At 50.8% G+C, this 18,647-nt stretch overlaps 1 protein-coding gene across 1 annotated transcript in view; it reads right to left on the bottom strand.

Annotated features, from left to right (window-relative positions):
- DGKQ (diacylglycerol kinase theta) overlaps positions 1-18,647 on the bottom strand; it is a 74,690-nt gene that overhangs the window by 34,359 nt on the left and 21,684 nt on the right. Inside the window, exons 5-12 of the mRNA XM_061553190.1 lie at positions 17,410-17,535; positions 17,086-17,218; positions 14,427-14,489; positions 10,743-10,843; positions 6,023-6,193; positions 3,660-3,748; positions 1,262-1,352; positions 175-229 (exon numbers count right to left, since the gene is read on the bottom strand). Coding sequence (XP_061409174.1) covers positions 175-229; positions 1,262-1,352; positions 3,660-3,748; positions 6,023-6,193; positions 10,743-10,843; positions 14,427-14,489; positions 17,086-17,218; positions 17,410-17,535 — 829 coding nt within the window. The remainder of the gene's footprint in view (positions 1-174; positions 230-1,261; positions 1,353-3,659; positions 3,749-6,022; positions 6,194-10,742; positions 10,844-14,426; positions 14,490-17,085; positions 17,219-17,409; positions 17,536-18,647) is intronic.

Below are 18,647 nucleotides of genomic sequence, written 5' to 3'. Positions count from 1 at the left end.
CTGCTCGCTGCCGTTTTTTGCCCACCTTGCAAAACAGCGAGGGTTTTAGGATTTCTCCAAAATCTAAGAGATCTGCCAACCGCTTGCTCTCTGGGTTATTAACGGTGTGTGCCAACACGCCCGCCGAGCTGAGAGTTACGGTGACCGATTGGATGGGATGCCCACGTCACTCACCTTCCTTGCAGTGCATCATCACCTCCGTCAGCCTGTAGTCATCCGGGCTTTCGTTCTGCGGAAGCACGGACACGGCTCGCATGTTAATACAGCATCCGCACTCTTGTTTCTACGTCGGTAACATCTTGGTGAATAAACACAAAATCAAACACAAGCCCGACGATTGCCCGAAAAGGGCACAGTTCAGATTGAAATATTCGAGAGCTCGGGGTGTCATAAAAGTACAGCACCTCGGATTAGCATGGTTGCCTATGTACGGTACAGCACAGCGCCTGTATGAGCCAAGGTTGCATGTGATGGTGTGCAGCACCGTCTTTTACCTTGCTGAACAGGTGCACAACAAGTGTTACGGTAATTACTTAGGGTGCTATGAAATACTCGATCGTGATATTACGGAACGCAAGGGGCCTCTCGGGCAGGACACGGCGCCGCTCGGAGGGATGATGGCCGGTGGTCAAGACCAACGACAGAGTGACAGCCAAAGCAGCGATCGCGTCCAAGAAGCATCCACCAGCGAAACGAAGCGATGAAAAACTGTAGCTCGTGTGCAAGTTCTATAGGTATATCACTTGTTTACTGTCTTTATCCAGCAAGTGAATTGATCATGGCTGACGATGATGATGATGACAATTGTGATGGTAGTGAATTAATGAAATGAAGCCTAATTGTGTTTGTGGTGAAGTGCAATCCATAGCTCGCATCACATTGTGTTGCGTAGTATGGGTCTCTATGTGGGTCTCCATACAAGTCTCCATGAGAGTCTATGGGTCTCTACGCGAGTCTATGCGAGTCTCACCCACAAGTGGGGAATTAAGGAGATGAAGCTCAATTGTGAGTGCGGTGTACAGCATTGCCCACCACTCTCATCGCCAAACCGCTTTTGCAGGCGATACAAACGGAATCCATCTGGGGGCCCCAGCAGCCATCGAACGGCTTCTCCAAAATCAATACAGGGCCACCAAAACCCGGCCGTGGCTTTTCAAATGCCGTACGAGAGACGCTACAAACCTGATTGTAATCGTAGCGACTATAATCGTATCGACTGTAATCGTATCGAGTGTCAAGTGCTCGGGTGTCAAGCACTGACCTTGCGTCCGAGCAGCAGCAGGACCTCCGTGATGACGGATCGCACCGTGTGGCTCTCGTCGATGCGGAACGACACATACGCCACACCTTTGCTGCATATCCCCCACACACAACCGCGGCACAGACAGCGATACAACACGCGTTACGCGCTGCATCCATCGCCAGCGACCCTGCGGCGGCCGCTTCAAGCCATTCGTGTCTAATTCCGCACGAGAGGGACCGCGGCCGGTGCTGGAGACTAACATCGTTCGTCCTGTCCCGCAACCTCCGGTCGGCCTCAAATGACCTCCTTGTCAAGCCCGTCGTCTCTGGAACTCCCAGACAAGACGAAAGTTGCTTCTCCGTCCACGGCTTCAATTGTCTGGAAGTTACTGCCTCCTCCTCCGTCTAGCTCACAAAGCCACACATCGGCGCTGGTGTCCTCACTTCCGTCAGAATGTCAAGCCTCTTGTTTCTCTTTCATTTATTCTCCCATGCCTTCGGAACGTCCTTTGCCAGTTGAATTTGCGTGCGTCACAAATGTTGCTCACCAATAAATGGAGCACGACGGAGAGGGCGACCGTTAGGGAGACGGCGCGGTAAGATTGGCTTGTGTGCGCAAGCCGGGTGGATTGTTCGTCGTGTAATCATGAGGCATGGCAATGAATTCAGGAGATATTCATGACCTTCATCCAGCAGTGGATAGATTGTGGCTGATGATGACGACGACGCCGAGGGACCAAGGCATAGGAAACGCCGACTGCATAAGCATCTAAATTAAATTTGGTTCGCCACTGAATTTGCCAAAATTCTAGCTCTTGAGAATTCTGTTGGTTAAGACTGCCATGTGACGAACATTTCTCCACAGCAGGGCATGTGGGATTGTACGCCCTTAAATGATTGTATTAAAAAAAGTCACCTATAGGGAGATCTAGCTCTAGTTTTGTGCCATCGCTTTCCGCAGGCAGGCTATTCTCAAAACACCCGGGGGGTTTGCACTGCTCTACGGGAGGTCCCAATGGACGTTTCGTGTCATTACACCGACCACACAAATTCCAACAAAAGTGGTAAAAGGACAAAATTACTTTGAAAAACGATTCCAGTCAGAAGACGCTGACAGTTCCTGTGGCACAACATTAACAACTCGGATGCACCGATATTTGCCTAACAATCAATTCCCTCTGCCGAACTGCAGCAGTACAAAGTAACTTCTCTTGCACTGACAGCAGCTACAGTTAATTGATACTAATCTTAACTTTTAATTATGGTACACACGAAATAATTAATAAGCGCACGGCGAGCGATTGCATAAGAGCGCGTAATTAAAATATAAAAATACAACGGCGCCTTCAAAGAACATTCGTGTCACAATTAAAGCGAGCTGCTGCACAACCACAGCGATGAATCGCGCGCGGTGCAGCCTGGCGGCACGTGCATTGAGGTTTGATCGCGCGTGGCCGCAAATTAATGAGCTGTGGGAGGAGGCGAGACCTCCACGGCATGCATGCACACTCTGCGGAACAAAGATGATCAATGCAAAATAATAACGGCGCTTAATTGTACCCAGGAAAGCCTCACTGAGGCTTTGAGAAATGTGTTTTCAAGATCATCCGGCGTGGAAAGCTTGACCAACATCGTATCAAGCGTTTTACACGTGGGAGGAAATAGAGTGCCCGGAGAAAAGCCATGCATACAAAAGAAGAACGTGAAAAAAATATAAATCGGAAATTATAATGATAATAATGCAATAAGTAATGCACGCAATGATTCAAGGACATAAATGACCATGGCTATGAGGCGTGGAGCCAATCTGAGTGTCGCTCAAAAGCCAGGTGAGAGAGGTGGGGCCTTTAAGAGAGAGGGTGGAGCCTTTAAGTGTCTATTCAAGTCGGTGCAGAATGAACGTCGCTGCTGAGAATGTGCAGCGGGACGAAGATGGCCGCATTCCAGATGGCGGGGGCTGCCACGGTTAAACCGCGCCTGGCAGTGACGATGTCGGTGTTTGGTGAGGAGAGGGGGTTGTGAGCCGGGCCGTGGAGAGGTCTGATCATTTCAGCAGGAACGAACAGGCACCATGAAGTCTGTGGCTGAGGTCTAGGCCTCCCCTCCACTTAACGAGGTGTTCTAAGTAGAGAGTAACTTGAGGTAGCCGGGGTCGTAAGCTCTGAATGTACAGGCAAGGGTCACATCATCATCATGGCCGCTACAATTGCTTGCTCAAGCAAACGCAGCGGAGAGTAGCGTGGGGAGCAGCACGGGCAGCAATGTGGGGGAGAGCATCATGGAGAGCTCGCGAGGGTAGCAGCATGGAGAGTAGCGACGGTAGCAACGTGGGGGGTAGCACAGGGAGCAGCATGGAAAGTAGCGCAGGGAGTAGGGCAGAAAGCAGAACGGGGAGCAGCGCGGGGAGCAGGGCTCACCATAGCCAGTCAGCGTAGATCTTCACAACCTCGGAGGAGGAGCGCTTGGCCCGGATCACGTACGCCTCCGGGAGAGTGTCGCGGAACACCTGCACACAAGAGGAGGCCGTGTGTTCCAGCGTCACGGTTCAAATTCACAAAATTTGAAAATACCGTTTCGGGAAAGTTTCCACTGGTGGGGAGCGGGGGTCCCGTTGGCGAGCGTGCCACAGCGGGGATTTGATCGGTTGAGATGACATGATAATGTACTGTGCTTTTTAAATTCCAGGACTCATTGAACGGGTGCCATATTCACGCAAATCTCTGTCCTTTCATGCTGCCAAACCCACAGGAGACATCCATTCCCCTCCTGGCCCGACCACATGAAGCCGTTAATTGGCTGTTTGTTGTCAATAATACCACATTTAAATATATCTGTGAATCAGTTACTGAGGCTGGAGTACAGTCATACGTTTAAGACAGGTTCCCCTCTGTAATTCCCGGTTAAAATGCTGGAATACAGCAAATCAGCGGTGCCATGGTGGCGAGATGTTAACTACCTCGCCTGGTATGCAGAGAGTCGTGGGTTCAATCGCAACCCTGACGCATGTATATTTGGAGTTTGCATGTTCTCCCCGTGGTCGCGTTGATTTTTCTCCGAGTCCTCCGGTTTTTTCCCTCCCCGTTTAGAAACACGCGTTATAAATTCCCACATGATCAGCCACTTAGTTGGCGATCAATTGTGGCCAGGTCACTTCTGAAAAAGAGCTATAAAGTTAAGTGGGCCTTACCTTGGTAAAATAAGTATTTTTTAATGATAACGCCATGCTCTTCATCCTAACACTCCACCAATAATGCTTGCAACACGCACATCCTTCCTAAGTGTTTCACAACTCAGCCAATGTCAGGCTGTGTCATTTTATCCAGGTACGGCAATCAGCTGCTCAACGCACACGCACGCGCTTCTCGAGCCATGTTCCGTGCTTTCAGGCGTCGCTTACAATCACAGAGGTCAACGAACCCAATGTCAATACTCAATACTATGGAAACATGCACGCATCGAATTGCACGATTTACGTTCCTCCATTCTCATCACTAACATCATCATTATGATCAGCCATGATCAATCCACCGTCAGATAAAGGCCCGTTGCCCATGTCTTTACCTTTTCGTCGTCGCTATCCTGCAATGTGGCCAACTGGTGTCTCCAGAGCCGCATGCGGCTCTTTAATCCACCACATGCGGCTCTATCGAAGGGGCATAACGTAGAACGCGCTACTATTACAGTATGTCTCCTGTGCTGTGCCAAAACTGTCAATATATAAACACAATTGGCTCGTTGCAAAACTCACGGGCACTAATTGGCTCTCGGTCTGTTACAGGTTGGCCACCCCTGACCTAGCACACGGGATGATTTCAACTGCCGACATCCTTTCAGATGCGTTACATTCCTCGGCCGTCAATCTGATCAGCGTACGCTGTGGGTAACGGGTTCACGTCAGCTGATAGCGGCGCGACCGTTCGCTGAAACACTGAAAAAGAGAATCGATTCTTTTCATCGAATTCTGACCCCCCCCCCCGAACCGTCACAATTCACAGAGTCGCGAGGTGGCGGGGGGGGGCAATTGTTACACTGCAGCTCGTTACATCCGGTGGGTGCGCGCTACGAATTAACGTTATTGCACTCTGGAGAAGCGTGTTCCACAATAGGCGCTTTACAAATGAACGTATTGGCGGTACACCGGTGCGCAGGATTTAAAAAAAAATGTTCGCAATAATGATTTATTTCCCCGAAATTCGCAACCCCGGTCAGAAAATCTTACGGGGTGCGTCAAAATCAGTCGTCGTGATGTCGAAGCAGTCGGAAGACAAATTTAATGAGTGGCTGAACACGAAGCTTCACAGTCTGTTGCCGAAAAGCACCCAGCCTGATGACGATTGGCTCCGAGTTCCCAAGGCAGATTTGACTCGTGCCCAAGACTTGGTCGGACGGTTCCTCGATTAATTTCGGGAATAATTTCTTGGCGGACAGTGGCATCAAAAGATTACGACTCGTCTCACATATTGCAAATAGGAAAGCAGCCTCTGAATCTAAGGTAACTTCTGATGGAGAGAGTGCACAGCTCATTCAACGGCAACAGCGACATCGTCAGTTCGGGCCTCATCTTTACCTGGTAGGTCTACAGCAGCAGCTCAGTCAGCGGAAAATAGCAACGGCTGGGGAATTTTCTTCTGGTGGAGCGTCAGTAATGGCTACAGCGTCTGTATTTTCAATACGTCCAAATGTAAAGCCGTTGTCTACAAGAGGCAGAACCGGCCCGGCCACCGTGACGTGATCATTTCAAGATACCCCGGCAGGTTGACAGCGGTCGCCATGCTCTTACCTGGACAAACTGCTGGTTTCCGGGGTCGCCCTCTGTGCCCGGGTCGTCGCCCAGGTGACCGTTGCCGTGGAGAAAGCTGTCTTCGGGGCTGAAAAGCATCCCAAGGCTGAGACTCCGCAGCTCGTAGTCCGTGGGGTTTCCCGGGAGGAAGTACTCTCGCAGGGCTGCCTCCTGACCAGCACAGAAAGGATGGTCAGCAACTCCCCCTCATTGAGACTTACGACAGAAGGACTGACAGGGCAAGTCAGGGAGTAGAGTGAGTTGAGAGGAGAGATACAGGAGAGTGTGTGGAGGGGGAGTAGAGTGAGTTGAGAGGGGAGAGGCAGGAGAGTGTGTGGAGGGGGAGTAGAGTGAGTTGAGAGGGGAGAGGCAGGAGAGTGTGTGGAGGGGGAGTAGAGCGAGTTGAGAGGGGAGATACAGGAGAGTGTGTGGAGGGGAAGTAGAGTGAGTTGAGAGGGGAGAGGCAGGAGAGTGTGTAGAGGGGAAGTAGAGTGAGATGAGAGGGGAGAGGCAGGAGAGTGTGTGGAGGGGGAGTAGAGCGAGTTGAGAGGGGAGATACAGGAGAGTGTGTGGAGGGGAAGTAGAGTGAGTTGAGAGGGGAGAGGCAGGAGAGTGTGTGGAGGGGGAGTAGAGCGAGTTGAGAGGGGAGATACAGGAGAGTGTGTGGAGGGTGAATAGAGCGAGATGAGAGGGGAGATACAGGAGAGTGTGTGGAGGGTGAATAGAGTGAGATGAGAGGGGAGATGCAGGAGAGTGTGTGGAGGGTGAATAGAGTGAGATGAGAGGGGAGATGCAGGAGAGTGTGTGGAGGGGAGTAGAGTGAGTTGAGAGGGGAGATACAGGAGAGTGTGTGGAGGGGAGTAGAGTGAGTTGAGAGGGGAGATACAGGAAAGTGTGTGGAGGGGGAGTAGAGTGAGTTGAGAGGGGAGATACAGGAGAGTGTGTGGAGGGGGGTAGAGTGAGATGAGAGGGGAGATACAGGAGAGTGCGTGGAGGGGGGTAGAGTGAGTTGAGAGGGGAGAGGCAGGAGAGTGTGTGGAGGGGGAGTAGAGTGAGTTGAGAGGGGAGAGGCAGGAGAGTGTGTGGAGTGGGAGTAGAGTGAGATGAGAGGGGAGATACAGGAGTGTGTGTGGAGGGTGAATAGAGTGAGTTGAGAGGGGAGATGCAGGAGAGTGTGTGGAGGGGGAGTAGAGTGAGTTGAGAGGGGAGAGGCAGGAGAGTGTGTGGAGGGGGGTAGAGTGAGTTGAGAGGGGAGATACAGGAGAGTGTGTGGAGGGGAGTAGAGTGATATGAGAGGGGAGATGCAGGAGAGTGTGTGGAGGGGAGTAGAGTGAGTTGAGAGGGGAGATACAGGAGAGTGTGTGGAGGGGAGTAAAGTGAGATGAGAGGGGAGATGCAGGAGAGTGTGTGGAGGGGAGTAGAGTGAGTTGAGAGGGGAGATACAGGAGAGTGTGTGGAGGGGAGTAGAGTGAGATGAGAGGGGAGATGCAGGAGAGTGTGTGGAGGGGAGTAGAGTGAGTTGAGAGGGGAGATGCAGGAGAGTGTGTGGAGGGGGAGTAGAGTGAGTTGAGAGGGGAGAGGCAGGAGAGTGTGTGGAGTGGGAGTAGAGTGAGATGAGAGGGGAGATGCAGGAGAGTGTGTGGAGGGGGAGTAGAGTGAGTTGAGAGGGGAGAGGCAGGAGAGTGTGTGGAGGGGAGTAGAGTGAGTTGAGAGGGGAGATGCAGGAGAGTGTGTGGAGGGGGAGTAGAGTGAGTTGAGAGGGGAGAGGCAGGAGAGTGTGTGGAGTGGGAGTAGAGTGAGTTGAGAGGGGAGAGGCAGGAGAGTGTGTGGAGGGGGAGTGGAGTGAGTTGAGAGGGGAGATACAGGAGAGTGTGTGGAGGGGGAGTGGAGTGAGTTGAGAGGGGAGATACAGGAGAGTGTGTGGAGGGGGAGTGGAGTGAGTTGAGAGGGGAGATACAGGAGAGTGTGTGGAGGGGAGTAGAGTGAGATGAGAGGGGAGATACAGGAGAGTGTGTGGAGGGGAGTAGAGTGAGTTGAGAGGGGAGAGGCAGGGGAGTGTGTGGAGTGGGAGTAGAGTGAGATGAGAGGGGAGAGGCAGGAGAGTGTGTGGAGGGGGAGTAGAGTGAGATGAGAGGGGAGATACAGGAGAGTGTGTGGAGGGGAGTAGAGTGAGTTGAGAGGGGAGAGGCAGGAGAGTGTGTGGAGGGGAGTAGAGTGAGATGAGAGGGGAGAGGCAGGAGAGTGTGTGGAGGGGAGTAGAGTGAGTTGAGAGGGGAGAGGCAGGAGAGTGTGTGGAGGGGGGTAGAGTGAGTTGAGAGGGGAGATACAGGAGTGTGTGGAGGGGGGGTAGAGTGAGTTGAGAGGGGAGATACAGGAGAGTGTGTGGAGGGGAGTAGAGTGAGATGAGAGGAGAGATGCAGGAGAGTGTGTGGAGGGGAGTAGAGTGAGATGAGAGGGGAGATACAGGAGTGTGTGTGGAGGGGAGTGAGTTGAGAGGGGAGATGCAGGAGAGTGTGTGGAGGGGAGTAGAGTGAGTTGAGAGGGGAGAGGCAGGAGAGTGTGTGGAGGGGGAGTAGAGTGAGATGAGAGGGGAGATACAGGAGAGTGTGTGGAGGGGAGTAGAGTGAGTTGAGAGGGGAGATACAGGAGAGTGTGTGGAGGGGAGTAGAGTGAGATGAGAGGGGAGATGCAGGAGAGTGTGTGGAGGGGGAGTAGAGTGAGTTGAGAGGGGAGAGGTAGGAGAGTGTGTGGGGGGGGAGTAGAGTGAGTTGAGAGGGGAGATACAGGAGAGTGTGTGGAGTGGGAGTAGAGTGAGATGAGAGGGGAGATGCAGGAGAGTGTGTGGAGGGGGAGTGGAGTGAGTTGAGAGGGGAGATACAGGAGAGTGTGTGGAGGGGAGAAGAGTGAGATGAGAGGGGAGATACAGGAGAGTGTGTGGAGGGGGAGTGGAGTGAGTTGAGAGGGGAGATACAGGAGAGTGTGTGGAGGGGAGTAGAGTGAGATGAGAGGGGAGATACAGGAGAGTGTGTGGAGGGGGAGTGGAGTGAGTTGAGAGGGGAGATACAGGAGAGTGTGTGGAGGGGAGTAGAGTGAGATGAGAGGGGAGATACAGGAGAGTGTGTGGAGTGGGAGTGGAGTGAGTTGAGAGGGGAGATGCAGGAGAGTGTGTGGAGGGGGAGTGGAGTGAGATGAGAGGGGAGATACAGGAGAGTGTGTGGAGGGGGAGTGGAGTGAGATGAGAGGGGAGATACAGGAGAGTGTGTGGAGGGGAGTAGAGTGAGATGAGAGGGGAGACACAGGAGAGTGTGTGGAGGGGAGTAGAGTGAGATGAGAGGGGAGATACAGGAGAGTGTGTGGAGGGGGAGTGGAGTGAGATGAGAGGGGAGATACAGGAGAGTGTGTGGAGGGGAGTAGAGTGAGATGAGAGGGGAGATACAGGAGAGTGTGTGGAGGGGAGTAGAGTGAGATGAGAGGGGAGATACAGGAGAGTGTGTGGAGGGGGAGTGGAGTGAGATGAGAGGGGAGATACAGGAGAGTGTGTGGAGGGGAGTAGAGTGAGTTGAGAGGGGAGATACAGGAGAGTGTGTGGAGGGGAGTAGAGTGAGATGAGAGGGGAGATACAGGAGAGTGTGTGGAGGGGGAGTGGAGTGAGTTGAGAGGGGAGATACAGGAGAGTGTGTGGAGGGGGAGTGGAGTGAGTTGAGAGGGGAGATACAGGAGAGTGTGTGGAGGGGAGTAGAGTGAGTTGAGAGGGGAGATACAGGAGAGTGTGTGGAGGGGAGTAGAGTGAGTTGAGAGGGGAGATACAGGAGAGTGTGTGGAGGGGAGTAGAGTGAGTTGAGAGGGGAGATACAGGAGAGTGTGTGGAGGGGGAGTGGAGTGAGATGAGAGGGGAGATACAGGAGAGTGTGTGGAGGGGAGTAGAGTGAGTTGAGAGGGGAGATACAGGAGAGTGTGTGGAGGGGAGTAGAGTGAGTTGAGAGGGGAGATACAGGAGAGTGTGTGGAGGGGGAGTGGAGTGAGATGAGAGGGGAGATACAGGAGAGTGTGTGGAGTGGGAGTAGAGTGAGATGAGAGGGGAGATACAGGAGAGTGTGTGGAGGGGAGTAGAGTGAGTTGAGAGGGGAGAGGCAGGAGAGTGTGTGGAGTGGGAGTAGAGTGAGATGAGAGGGGAGAGGCAGGAGAGTGTGTGGAGGGGGAGTAGAGTGAGATGAGAGGGGAGAGGCAGGAGAGTGTGTGGAGGGGAGTAGAGTGAGTTGAGAGGGGAGAGGCAGGAGAGTGTGTGGAGGGGGGTAGAGTGAGTTGAGAGGGGAGAGGCAGGAGAGTGTGTGGAGGGGGGTAGAGTGAGTTGAGAGGGGAGATACAGGAGAGTGTGTGGAGGGGGGTAGAGTGAGTTGAGAGGGGAGATACAGGAGAGTGTGTGGAGGGGAGTAGAGTGAGATGAGAGGGGAGATGCAGGAGAGTGTGTGGAGGGGGAGTGGAGTGAGATGAGAGGGGAGATATAGGAGAGTGTGTGGAGGGGGAGTAGAGTGAGATGAGAGGGGAGATACAGGAGGGTGTGTGGAGGGGAGTAGAGTGAGTTGAGAGGACTGAGCTAGACAGGGACAGTCCCCAGAGGATCTTGAAGGTTGTGAGTGGTGCGTTCTTGAACTTGGTGCAGGATTGGATTGGGGGCGATTTGGGGGGCACGGTGTTGCTGATGCGGACGTGCGTGCGTTACCACGACGTCGTCCGTTCGGCTGATGCGTGGCACGGAGACCGTGTGGTAGCGCCCGGCACGAGCCGCCTCGTCGCCGTCAAACACCTTCATCTTCTGCTTGCCTGTCCCGATAAAGAGAGACGCCATCTTCAGCGGCGTTGGCTTCCGCTTACCGAACAAATACATTCTAAGGTCGCGCTCATTACACACCAAGTGCTTGCCACAAATGAACCACAGCACCTCGCTGATCTCGTCAAGTAGTATAAACCATCACGCGAGCTCTGGTCATCCTCGCAGCAGCGGCTTTTGGCTAACCATCGAACAAAGACGGTCACCGCATCGCACGCTTTCAGATCCGCTGTTGCGGCCGTCTGGAACGCTCTTCCTTCCGTTATTAGGAAGCCACTGGAGCTATGCACTTTTAAATCATCTAGATTGAAAACGCATTTCTTTATTAACTGCTTTTTGAGTTTAGATAGTTTTCTTGCCCCCCCCCCCCCCCATCTGATTAGCGCAGTTGGCTATGTATGGTGCATTAATACACACAAACACGTATGTATGTCAGCAGCTGACAAAGGTGTGGCCCCCAGTGTGTGGATAAAAGAAAACACACTCCACACTGTGGCCGTGAACAGGTACAATGTACAATGGGTCATGTTCTAGGCAATTCCCCTCCCCCTCATAGCACACAGAGGGGCCTGAGGGAATCATATTTCAGAATATTTCCTTATACTGGAGGAATCCGATGAGCACAGTAAAGTGGGCTAAATGCCATATGTTTCCATCTGTACGGGGATCAAGCGTTGCCCCCTCTCGAGCGTGGGTTTTCGCCGGGTGCTCCGTTTTCCTCCCACTTGTGTAAGAAATAAACACTCATCATTAATTGTCTGAAAACATCTTAAAATATCAAAATCCAATGCAGGACCCTCCTAAAAATAGTTATTAATTTTACAATGTTTTATGATTGCCACTTTTTACATTGGCAAGGATTTCAGAAGTAATTATCGTATCTTCTTCAGGGGTAATTCTCTGACACAGTGATGCACTGCTAAATAAACATTTCTTTAGTCATGTATGTGTGTTGAACTTCTTTCGCACCGTACGTAGTCAACCGTGCTAATCAGAGATGCGAGGAAAGGACAACAAACTAAACACAAAAATAAGTTCTAAATTACAAATGTCCTGACACAATAACTAAAACAAACTGATCAGGGAGAAATGCTCCATTTTTTTTTAAACAGTATCAACAAACTTTGCTTGGAATCCAACCTGGTGATCTGAACTGTGCAGCCAGAGTATAGATAGGCTACAACACAGGCTGGGTGTGGCTCCACGTGTCCTTAACCCGCCCCCCAGCAGTAACGCGACTCCACCGCTGCATGTAAACACTTGCCCAAATAAATTTATGTTTTTGTTTTGACGAAACAAGGACAGAGACAATTACACGCACCAGGACTGTACACGTTGCGCAAGAGGAGGGGAGAAAAACAGAGAGGAGGAGGGTGAAGATGAAACAGCTGCGCGTTACATTCCTGTGAAATTAAAATTGTGCCCAAGAATGAAGGTGCTGTGACGTGGGGAGCCTTGCGGGAAGCGAGGGGGACAGGGGGGGTGGTGGAGGAGCCGGAGAGGAGGAGGAGAGGGGGGGAGACAGGAGAAGAAGGGAGGAAGAGAAGAAGGGAGGAGGAGGAGAGGGGAGGAGGAGGAGAGGATTTACTTAACAAACAACAAACCGCGAGAATTACCCAACCCAGTGCTGCCCACGCACCGTGCAAACACTGCCCCCCCACCCCACAACTGCCGCTTATCACAGTCGCAAGGCGGCATGCCACATGCGCCGCAACACGCCACCACAGACCACGGCATTTTTCCATCACTCGCGTACCCCTTCACGATGTCTGCTGAGAGCAACGAGCATTTTTAAAAAATCAAACAGATTAAGAGCTCAGCTCATTGAAATGTCGGTTGCACCAAGAAGTTAACAAACGCTGCGGAGGCCAAGTATTGCCGTGCGGCGTGTCTGCACCGGCCGCTGTTTTGGGTGGGCTGAGCTAAGATACAAAATAAATTGATACAAAAAGTGGGGCCGCCTCTCATTACTTTCCCTTTTGTCACCAGAGCCAAGCAGGAAAATGATGCCCCTCCCCTCCCCGAAATTACGTGGGCGGATGTACCGTGGCAAATGTACCATGTCAGATGTACTGTGTCGTATGTACCGTGTCGTATGTACCGTGTCGTATGTACCGTGTCGGTTCTACCGTGTTGGATGTACCGTGTCTGGCATTCAATGGGCTTTTTGGGTCGACCCCAAAAGAAAAATCGGGGAAAAAAATTTTCGCACTTCAAAATAAAAAAAAACATGGGAAAAAATACTAATGAGACAGTAAAAATAAGAGAAAGTAGCAGACCCCTGAGTGAAATCGTAGCAACTTATAGAATAGCTGTAGGGGGAAGAAGCGTTCAAAGCTATCGAGTTTGCTGGCGGTGCAATTGCACAAGCGTCGAGCTACAAAGAACAATGCGGAAATTGGAGAAGGTTGCCCCCCCACCCACCAATTGATTCCGTGCACCAGGGCCCATGTATTACTCTACATCACCATGGTGGGGGGGAGGTAGGAGCTGGGGGCTGGACGGGGGGACGGAGCGGGAGTTGAATCGTTACGGGTCGAACATTGGGTCTGAAAACCACAAGCGAAATTGTCAGGGTGACGTGGAGACGTGAGCGAGGCCGACCGCTGACAAGAGGTCGAGAACCTCCAAGGTCAGGTGCGGTGCGCCGCGTCGACAGACACGGAGGTCGCCGTGTTATTACGGTCACGCTTTGCGACGGCGTACCGCCGCCAAAAGGCGCCGAGCAAACAAAGCGATCGGGTGATACTGCCGCTGTCGACGGTGATGTTGTTGTTGTCGTTGTTGTTGTTACAATGGTTGTCGGCAGCAGCGGAGGGTTTAGCCAAGTGAGCCGTTACGGTTGCGGAAATTAAGCCGAATGTTAAGCCGTGCAAACAACGCCGATGTGACGGGAGGCACGGAGGCGAGGAGGCGAGGTGCGCAGCCGTGTTGCGTGCGCACACACGGGCGTGGACGACGAGCCCCGCGTTCGGCCGTTGAGGCAAGCGACGTTAGCGAGCACCTGTTAAGGTTGACACGATACGCGAGGGTGTGGTCAACTTTATTGCCAAACCCCATTTGTCTCGCCAGTATTGATGTTTACAAGCCATAGCCAGGTACTCATGCTAGAATGAGTTGGAACTAAAGGAGGACCAGGACAGATTAAGATTATACGTGCCATTGAAGCTTTCCAGGGACGAGTATTGAACTCAATGTCTCTGGGATCGTGGTGCAGTGGACAAACTACTACTGCTTCCGGTCCCCAGTTTCCACACACAAACACGTACATATAAAGACAAAGACCACCTGTGTGGCCTACACAAGCTGTTAGGGGAAGTGCTTTTATCAAGCACCTATGAAGGTCTGCACAGTGCACAAGAGGGTGGTGTGGCCAGAACCACATCTGGCCACCACACCAAGTACTCATTTATGGCTGAGTCGACCCAGGGGAGGATCAGGATCATTTCAGATATTCGCCCCCGATGTTGGCCATGAACTGGAATTGAACTCGGGTCGGCAGATTCAAAACACTGCGCTAACCACTCCACGACCGGCTCCACATGCGCACACCCCCACGAGCACACACGCACGCACCTGTTTCAGGTGTATTAACAGGAGAGTCTTTATTCAGAGGACCCGGTTGACTGCCCCCGCCATCTGCGATCACACACAACGCACGCAGAAAAAGCAAAGCCTCATGGTCAAAACGCACGATCGCACACTTGTTTGCAAAAGCTGCGTGCAAGGTCTCGAAACGCTGAGGCCGCAATTGTGCTGGGGGTGGGGGGGGGTAGAGAAAGTCGCACGGAGCAGTCGACAACGTTTTTCATGCACGCGCTAATAAATATCAACTTATTATGATATTAACAATACTGCGGGTAATCGGTCACCCGAAATATATTAGATATTATCTGTCAAATGTGTGGTGCGTGTTCTCGGGTTACACTGGTTTCCTCCCACATGAAAATCCCTTCGTAATGGAAAAACGGCCAAACATTCTTCTCTGGGACACTCTTGAGCAAAGAGCACTGAGACGTAGAGAAACTTTCCTAGACATATATAAATGGAGCGTGTGCAGGTACCAGGTGGACTGGCCAGTGATGGGGGTTCACTCGTGCGCAGGCGCTGGGCAGATTGTTGCATCATGGGATCGTGGGGGCTGGCAGCAGCTTGGGGAGGCCTTCACCCAGCAATGAGTCGACTGATCATGGCCGATGATGAAGATGATGTATTATATTCATAATATAGGTTTTTTTTGGGTTAGATCACGTAAATATGCATGTGTCGTTAAACCCGCCACCACCCGACACAACCAATTAGCAAGGTTTGTCACGGAAACAGAACGTGCCAATTCCTTTCTAGTACAGCACACTGGTGTGTTGGGAGAGCAAAGCCACGACATTTTCATTCTGTGTACGACGTTTCGCCAGTAATTACAACTAGCTTCATCAGACAACAGCCAGATTTGCGGAGAAATCCTCCTGTTTTGTTCCTTAATAGAGGGATAGATGTGATGACGTGAGCCCTTCTTGTGCGAAGGGGGTGGGGATTAATGAAAACGCATATAAATTACAATGGGTATCCATTGCTGGTTGGGTTATTCATATGGTAATCAACGTACATTATGCATGGACATTGTTCTAGTACTTCTTGTCGTTTGCGTGCAATAAAATAGCAGTACCTTTTATTCATAATAAAGGTTTTTGGGTTTAGATTGCGTGTGTTTGAAGAGTGAATCCACAACATTTAGAATTTGAGTACGACGACGTTTCGCTGGTAATTACATCCAGCATCTTCGGGCGATTTGCCAGAATAGTGAAGCCATCCATCTGCTTACGGTCTAAAACAGTGCAGGATGACGTCATCATTGTTGAACCCCAAAAGGTTTCGAGATCAGAGGCAGACGTAGGGGGGTTATTGCAATTATGTTGCAATTATGTAAAAAATCAGTAATCAGCCAATTAGCATGTAATAATACGCTTCCAGGCTGCGCTAGAGAGCAGTTAAATTATTTGTATTTTTCTCAATTTCGATGGATTCTCTAATTATTCTTGGCCAGTAATAATTAGTTTTGCATAACACTTCAACGGTATCAAATCAATTGAGTGTCCTTGTTGGAAAGCTGACAGCTGTTTGAGATAATTTAATATTCTTTTGGTGTTCTTTTAGTCTTACGCTGATGTTACGTCCCGTCTGTCCAATAAAGCATTTACCGCATAAGCAATTGATCCGATATACACCTTCCGTTGATTACTTCGGTAATTCATCTTTAGTACAAGACACTAGTTTTAGAATTTTGTGTACCGTGTCAAATCTTACTTTAATGTTTTGCTTTTGCAAAACACGGGCTAATTTGTCAGTTACTCCTGAGATATATGGTATTTTAATTGTTTTGATAATCTGATCACTTTCAGCAGTATTGTTGTTCGGTCTTGGTTTGGCATTCAATGCTCTGTTAATTTGAGAATTATTGTAGCCATTCAGTCGTAGTGGTTCTTTAACATGTTTAATCTCTCTCCTTAGACTTTCACCATCTGACACTATTTTTGCCCGATGTATGAGTGCCTTGATGAGAGAGGATTTCTGTGCTGGGCGATGATGCGAATCTGCATTCAGATAGGTGTCAGTGTGCGTTCCCTTTCAGTAGATGCTGTCTGTTATTTTACCATTTAGACCGCGTCCAAGCAAAATATCTAGGAAGGGGAGTGTGTTGTTCACCTCCATTTCCATGGTGAACTGGATGGCCTAATTTTGTACATTTAGATTATTTAAAAATGCATTAAGTGTATTTTATGTCGATGACACTTTGGTTGTCTGGCCACATGGTAAATGCAAACCGCATCTCAAGAGACTTGTAGGAGTACATAGACATTTGAATGGAGGAGATTTTTGTTATAGGTTTATTTTGGGAGGGGAGGGCAGAAAGGGAGTGGGTGGGTGGGTGGGAGGCTACAGCGCAGATGGGCAAAGGAGGCCATGAAGACTCCTCGTACAGGACGAGACAGTCATTTATAGAAAGTGGTAAGTCTTGAACTAGGACTCGAAAAGGCGAACTCCCATGGGGGGTGGCATTCCAGACTAAAGGGGTAAACAACAGTCATGCGACTAACAGCTTTTTCATGAGGGTTTGGCATTAAAGGATGTTTGGAGAAATCCTTTTGGGTGAGTGTTTTTGCATGTGGGAAGAAGCCAGAGTGCCTTGTGGATAATCAAAGCGTAGAACATAAGTCCCGGTCCCCCCCCCCCTCCGTACCAGCCTCCGCGGCGATGGTTTCCTGAAGATGCAGGTTGCCGTAGAGACGCACACAGTTCGGCGGAAGGACCAGGCTATGGAGACGCCCGAAGGAGCACTCGGGGGGGATGGAGGAGCAGCAGCCGGAGTGAACCTGGGCACGCGGGGGGACGCAGAGACAAGGGGGACACGGGACGGGGGTGAGCGTGGGGTGACATGTATTCGGGAGACATGACAGAGAGATGTGAGAACGTGGACACGCGTGAGAAAGGGTACAGAGGGACACGTGGTCACACAGGGACACGTGGATGTAGGGACACGGGAACAACTAGGAGGAGGACTCACGGTGAGGCCACACCAACCACAGCGCATGCTGCACAGCGCCTCGGAGGAGCTGCACGCCTTGCGGCACACCTCGCAGCGCGAGCCCGACGGCATGTTTCCCTCTCGCCAGTGGTGGATGGAGAGGACCTGTTGGGAGCAACGGGGCGGACGCGGCCACCCTCGTCAATTCGCTTTGCTCGCACACACGCACACACGCACCGCCCTGATTGTATGCATGTTGAACTTCTTTCACACCGTACTTAGTCAACCGTGTTAATAGGAGGTGTGCGGGAAGGACAATAAACTAAGCACAAAATAAGAAATTCGTTTTCAATCCACTGCTTGATGAGGGCGTCCCTAGGCCACATAGGCCGTGGGGATTATATGACCTCATTAAATATATGAAGATGAGGAGCATTGACACAGGACCATATGAATACAGTACAGCAGTGGATTATAGTGCACTTCAATTCTGCTGGGCAGCACATAGATCTGCGGCCCTTTGCCAACATGTGGTGGTCGCCCGTCCAAGCCCTGCCTAGGCTCCAGCCTGCTTAGCTTCCGAGATGAGATGAGATTGGGCACATTCCTAGTGATTTGGTCACGTGAAATGCACTTTTATTGGTCGTACAACAATGATTAAGTAAAGTTATGAAATAACGAGGCGGAGAAGAGCAGGCTGCAGTGCTTGTGAAACACTAAACCTACCAATGAAAAACAATGCAGCAACGTGTCCAGAGAAGAAGAGAGTTGGAGAGTATATTTCCTGCTATGACACATAGATGAGAGATGGGAGAGATGCGATGGGCTCATGTGCAGGAATGATCAGATGTACCGTTACACCGCAGGACTGTGAATGATCTGTATGGCTTAGGCAGGCCTTCATCCAGTAGTGGATTGACCATGGCTGATAAAGAAATTGGTACCACTAAAATGTATCTGCCTCTTACATCAGTGTCTGTGTCAACTCTTGGACCATAAACCAATGGTGATTGACTGAGCAAGTGGTCCTTTTATTTCACAAGCCACGGATCCATTGAGATTTATGATCTCTGCCAATGTACTTTATCTACACAGGGGAGTGCCCATTGAGATTGAACGTTTTTATTTAAACAAGGCAAGGGCCCATTGAGATTCATTATCAGTGTCTTACACAGAAGACTCTGGAGAGCGGGTTTGAAGTAGTTTTATTTTTTTACAATTCAGTTTGATAGCATCATATCTCTGTCACATAGAAAATTTCATCATCCTCATCGTCG

The sequence above is a fragment of the Lethenteron reissneri genome, chromosome 17 (assembly GCF_015708825.2).
Source record: "Lethenteron reissneri isolate LAM-NWPU_2019-01 chromosome 17, ASM1570882v1, whole genome shotgun sequence".
Lineage (NCBI taxonomy): Eukaryota > Metazoa > Chordata > Hyperoartia > Petromyzontiformes > Petromyzontidae > Lethenteron > Lethenteron reissneri.
This window is presented reverse-complemented; position numbering and strand designations above follow the sequence as displayed.